The sequence below is a fragment of the Rhizophagus irregularis genome, chromosome 32 (assembly GCF_026210795.1).
Source record: "Rhizophagus irregularis chromosome 32, complete sequence".
Taxonomy (NCBI): Eukaryota; Fungi; Glomeromycota; class Glomeromycetes; order Glomerales; family Glomeraceae; genus Rhizophagus; species Rhizophagus irregularis.
Window position 1 is genome coordinate 1210023 of NC_089460.1, and position 6468 is coordinate 1216490.

At 23.4% G+C, this 6468-nt stretch overlaps 1 protein-coding gene across 1 annotated transcript; it reads left to right on the forward strand.

Annotated features, from left to right (window-relative positions):
- Window positions 1-5149: 5149 nt before the first annotated feature.
- OCT59_023057 (uncharacterized protein) lies at window positions 5150-5907 on the forward strand (the record flags this gene model as incomplete). Its single annotated transcript, XM_025321006.2, has 2 exons — window positions 5150-5204; window positions 5450-5907. The coding sequence occupies 2 exons, from the start codon at window positions 5150-5152 to the stop codon at window positions 5905-5907; spliced, it is 513 nt and encodes a 170-aa protein (XP_025169975.1).
- Between the last annotated feature and the right edge of the window lie 561 nt (window positions 5908-6468).

A 6468-nucleotide genomic window follows, 5' to 3' on the forward strand; every position in this document is an offset into this window, starting at 1 on the left:
CAAACGAAAACTTTCAATCATTAACCAAATTTATATATAATAATTTTTTTGAACAAAATTATTAAGGTAAACTTTATAATAAGATTTTATTTGATAAAAAAAAACAAAAGATTCAAATTGTGATATTGTTTAAACACGCGAAACAACAAGGAAAATCAATCAATTTTTGTTTGTTTAAAAAAAAAAACCGGACAAAAAAATTCCAAATGGTGATTACCGAGAAATAAATTTCCTTCTTACGTTTACTAAAAAAAAAAACAATATGAATTTTTCTTATCCTTTTGCAGATTTGTTTAGTTTCTATTTAGATAGGAAAATCCTTTTTTTTTCTTTTTCATTTCTGGATTAGCGTAAATTTTTGAGTTCCTTCAATCTCTTCTTTTTTAAAAAGTTTATTATGTTTATAATATAATAATATAATAACATTGAAATTATATTGTAAGAAAACTGGGACCATTCGAGACCTTTAACTGGGAACCTTAAATTGCCAAGAAAGAATCGTGGTAAATACCCTTTATAGTTTTATTAGTTCGTATGACTACGCCACATTAACCAATAGAGACCATAAATTGAGAGCATATAGAAAAATTAAAAATTTGATGTTAATCCTTTCATAAAAGAAATTTCGGGGTAAAATAGGTAAAATAATAATAACATTTTAAATATTTTTTCCGTTTTTTTTTTCTTTGCGTTTTGTGTGGCGGTCGGTTATAATAATATGCAATTCATTCTTGCGCCATTAATGCATATGTGAAACTATTACACGGATCAAATCATTTTGCTTGTTAATTCAAATAAGGAAAAATATCTGAACTCAGCGGACTTGCGCTTGGCGCAGTGCATAATAAGAAAATACGGAGTAGAAAAAAAAAAATTTGTATAAGTGCATTTATAGAAAGCTTTATAATTAAAAGGTGGCTGCTGCGGCATTCGAAATTCCGAATAACTTTTTATTTTTTTCTTTCTTTGGGTTTATTTTAATAATTAAACATACATATCAATTGATCTATAAATTAATAACATAATTAATACTTTTTTAACCTTCTAAAAGAGAGAAATTACATTCATTCCTTTTGAAGAAGAAGAAAAAGAAGAAGAAAGAAATAAAGAAATAAAGAAAGATAAGATAAGAAAAAGATGCAATGCAAATAAATTATTTCGGTTACGGTCAAACTTGGAATTTCATTAATTTCAACTATAACAGGATAAATAAATTAATAATAGATAGAGTAATTAAATGTTCGGTTACTTTATTTTGTTTATAATTTTCGGGATAAAATGTTAAATAAAATAAAATAAAATAAAATAAAATAAAATAATAAATAAATAAAAAAATGTAACGATAAATAAATAATATGGCTAATTTATTATTATATATTATTTTTATGTATTGTAAAATTGTAGAACCAGCAAAATCGAAATTAGTTTCGAACAATTAAGGAGTAAAATTTCTAATTTTGTTATTTAAATAATTCTTCCAAAACACATCTTTTATTATTATCATTATGGGTCTAGATTTGTAATTTTTTAATCAGACTATTAGTGGATTAGATTAATAAAATCCCGCATTGAATATCCCAGTTGTAGAAATCAAAGGATAAAAAAAACTTTGTAGTCATGCTAGTTATGCTTAACATTTTGCATATTTTGATAAATAATGATATTAAAAAATATATTTCACTCACTCTCTCTATATAAAAAAAAAAAAAAAAGGTTCAATCAAAATTCTTAAAATAAAAAAGCCTTAGGTAACACATAACGGAAAAAATGCCACAACTTTTGATCCTTTTTTTTTTTTTCACAAAAATTTTAAAATTTAAAATTATTATTTTATTTATCCATTTTTATTTCTATTTTTTACTTTATTTTTTAATTTTTTGATGAAAAATTTTTTTTTTTTTTTGATTTTCCGAAAAAAGAAATCTATATACAGTATTACATATTTGTGTGAAATATAAACACTATCGTGCAACATAATAAATTCTTGTGAGACATTAATTGAAACCTTTAGTCCTTTTAGTTATGTGATTATGATGACTTATCTGTTATTATCTTTAGTTCTTTCCTAGTTTCTTTCTTCCTTTCTATTTATTCTTTACTTGTTCTTATTGAATGTATAAATCAATCAAACAAAAATTGATTTCTCTTTAGTTTATCAAAAATACAAATATCGCTATGGTGATACAGAGAGTACTAAATATACTAAATATACTGAATATAATAAATATAATAAATATAATACACGTGATATCGAAAATATTATATATATATTATTATTATTGCGAAATTATTCCCACAACTTATTATTTGTTCTTTTTTTAACAATATCTTATTGTTGATTATAAACCGTTTACTTATACGGTTAGTCAGTATCAATTTGGATAAGTAACTGGATTAGTCAGATATTTGTCAGATATTAGTGGATTGGATTAAATTTTAAAATATCTTCTTTAAAAGAATTTCATCTTTTTTTAACAAACTAAAACTGATCGATTATATCCATAAAAAAAAATAATGTATAAGAACAATTTACATGTACAATGGGTATTCCGGCCCGTAAATTTACTATTAACTTTCCATTTAAAGTAATTCATCCGGATCAAGTAAAAATTTATTTATTCAAAAAAGTATCATTGTTGCTATTAAAAAAAAATTTTATATACCTAAATTTATATAATAAATTATCATTGTAATTTAATTTTGATTGGCCAAATATAAATACATTTAATTACTTTATGAGGAAATGGGGGTAATTCACATGTTAATGTGATGAACAATGGATTCTAGAAAGTAAATACATTTTAGTTAAGATCGGAAAGTCATGTGTCATAACAAAAATAACTTTTATTAGTTAAGGTCTTTTAAAGGATAATAAGTCACGTTTTACACGACTCGAACTCAAAAAAAAAATTTGAAAATTGGTTCGATTATTAAATACGCGTGACTTTAGAATATTATAATATTATCGAATCAAATATAACAGCATGCAAAATTATGAGATTGGACGTTGGATATGAATTAAAAATAAGAATGGTTTTATTTGACAAAGCATCTATAAAACTATATTATGATCAGAAGAGAAAAAAACTCGGATATGCCCAATTATTATTTGATCAACAATAGAACATCAATGAATGATTGGCAACCTTATGGTGAAAATGGTGAAAAACTAAAAAACAATGACAACGATTAAAGAAATTTTTTTTTTTTTAACAAAGATGATTTCCATCTAAAAATGGCTACTGGATAAATTAATTGACCGTCTCAGGTGGCTTTCTTATCTTTTCTCATTAACCATAATATAATGTAATCGAACCTTATTATCATTTTACAAGTTATATTTGGTAAATAAAAGATTTTTATTATTTTACCAAATTCAATAAAAGGATTTATAATCCGAATTTATAATTTTTATTTAAATAAAAAAAAAAACCGGTTGATTTTCGAACTCAGATAATTCCATCTTATTCGATTAACGTTTTTTAACGCGGAGTTACTTTTACCTTATGATGATGATGATATATCTTTAATAAATATATCATTTTTATACCCTATCATTGATTTTTTTTTTTTTATAATTTTTTTTTTCCTTTATATTTTATCCATAAGGGAAGTCAATCATTTGAAAAAAAAATTTTAACGTGATCTGCCTCAATTTTAACCATTTGAAATTTTGTATTCATGTACAAAATAATTTATATATCTTATCTAACGCATATCTGTTATTTATTTGCAGCCCATCATGCAGTATAATCCTATGAAGGGGTTCAAATGTGTCTCCAATCGGAAATTACGGTTATTACCATTTGATTGGTGTGAAATTATTCAAGTTTTTTTTTTTATTAGCAGTCATTATATTATTTTACAATGACTTGTATGTATATTCTTCGATAGAATGAAAAATTTTTTTTCTCAGAAAAAAAAAAAAAAAAGAGAAATATAATAATAATATTTAAAAATTTTTTTTTATATTGTACTCTGGGTTTTTTTTTGTTTGACGTGGTTTCTCCAAATAAAAAAAAAAATTATATTATAATATTATGAACTTCTTCCTTAATCGAAACGCCTTTGTTACCTTTCTTTTACTAGAGCAAAAAAATTGTAAATTTTAAATATAAAATTTTTTCTTTTTTCGCGTGCTATTTCGCGGTCTTACTTATTTGAAAATTCCAGCATTTTCCCAGATTTTACCGAGATTTTTTTTTTTTAAAATATATATATATAAATAAATAAAAAAAGCCACATAATATAAATCTAAAATTGTTCTTTTTGTAAAATGTGTATTTAAACCCTCAATTTTGACAATGGCTTTTTGACTTTGCGAAAGAAAGGCATCGTTGCTAATATTGCATCGCCTTTGTCACGAAGTTGACAAATAAATTGCAAAAAAAAAAATTATTTATTTATTTATTTATTTATTTATTTTTTTTACTCATTTTTTTCATTTTTTTTCTTTATTTTTTCTTTTTTTATTCTTGTGACAACTCTTTAATTTCTTTTATTCCTTTTTGCATTCGGACAAAATAAAACATTTTCGGTTCCTAAGGATTCATTTTATTATTATTACTCTATATTTGAATATAATAACATTTCTTTTTTCAAAGAATATTAATTTGTTTCAATTAACGAAGCAAAATAATACGTTTATTTCATTACACAATAATAATTTTCGGATATTTAATTGAAACGAATCAAATCGAGTTTCGAATTATCGGATTTTCATATTAATAAACCGTTAGTTTTTTTGTACCTTTTTTTTTTTATAAAATTTAAAAACATACGCGCTCAATCTTTGTACAAAAACAAAAAAATAATCCGAAATTTTTTTTTTATTATTATTCAATTTTGAATAATAATTATAATAATTCTATTTTTTTTCTATTTTTTTTTCTATTTTTCCTAAAAAAAAAGTTGATTTTTCCTCTAAAAAAAAGTTGATTTTTTTTTTAAAAAAAAATAAATAAATAAATCAATTAAATTTCCTCCCCTTGTCACAAATATCCTTTATTTTAATATTTCACTATTTTAAAAAATATCACGCGAATTCAACAAGAAAAAAATAAATAAATAAATAAATAAAAATAAAAATTTTTGGAAATAAATAAATAATACAATCAACAAAAAAAAAACCAAGCGACCAATTTCAACCATGTCTTGTAGTGTAATTCGTGGAGATAATGTTTTAGGAGGAGATGCCCTCATGTGTAAGTATTTACTATTAAAAACTATTTTCGTCAATGTATGGTTAAAGTATTTACTGCTTTAGCTGCTTTAGTGATTTTTTTAATTTAAAATGAACCAATTGCAAAAGTGATATACATTGATATTTTATGATAAAATGTTGTGTTCATAGGAAATCACATAGATTAAACCAAAGATAAAGATTATTTTTGCTAAATTTTATATTTTTATTTTTATTTATTTTTTTTTTTAAAAAAAAAATTTATAGCTTTTACAGCGGGCTCTTGTGATTCTGTACTTAAATGTTCAAGACGATCCATTGGCAATGCTTCTTTACCTAACCTCCTTCAATTTATCAGAGATGTTACAACAAGATCGAGAGTCTCTAAAATGACAATGGTGGTCGGATTGATTTACGTCGATCGTTTAAAGAAAAATTTACCCTCATCAGCTCGAGGAGATTTCGATACTCCATATAAAATCTTTTTATCCGCCATTTTAGTTGCAAGCAAATATTTAAGTGATCATTCTCTTCAAAATAGAACCATTGCTGATATTACAAATGGTCTTTATACAAACAAAGATGTAAATACTATGGAACGTTCTTTCCTTGGATTATTGAAATATGACCTTTGGGTTGGATCTGATGAATTCGATTCCTTCTTGGAAGAACATAGAATTGAATTAGATATTGATGTCAATTGGACTGGTGACGAAAAAGCCTAAGACGCCTGGTTTGTCATACATCATTGATCGTCGTGTCACAATCAATCATATTCGTTTTTTTTTTATTTATTTATTTCGCGATTTCTTTCGTGACTTTATATTTTTTTTAATAACAAACAAGACGAACATTATCTTATTTATATTTCATTTTCATTTTCTTACGTTTTTTTTTTTAATCAATTATTCGCCTTCAATTTTTAATTTTCAACATTTAACATTATTTTTCTTCCATTTTGAATAATACGACTGTAAATTGTTTATATAATTAAGAATATTCAAAACCTTATCAAACAAAACTTTATCAAAACTTTCACAATAATTTTTTTTCCCCTTTAGACTAATGGTTTTTTTTTTAAAAAAAAAAACCAAACATATAGAAACAATTAATATAGAATTAACGGAATTATACCGTATATAAATAGATTTTCCCCTTAAAACCGAAGATGTTTACGCAAAATAATTAAGATTTATTTTTTTTATATATAACAAACGCGTTTAATTTATTTGTATTTTATATATATTAACATCCTACATTTTTTTACATATAATTAATCGTTAACA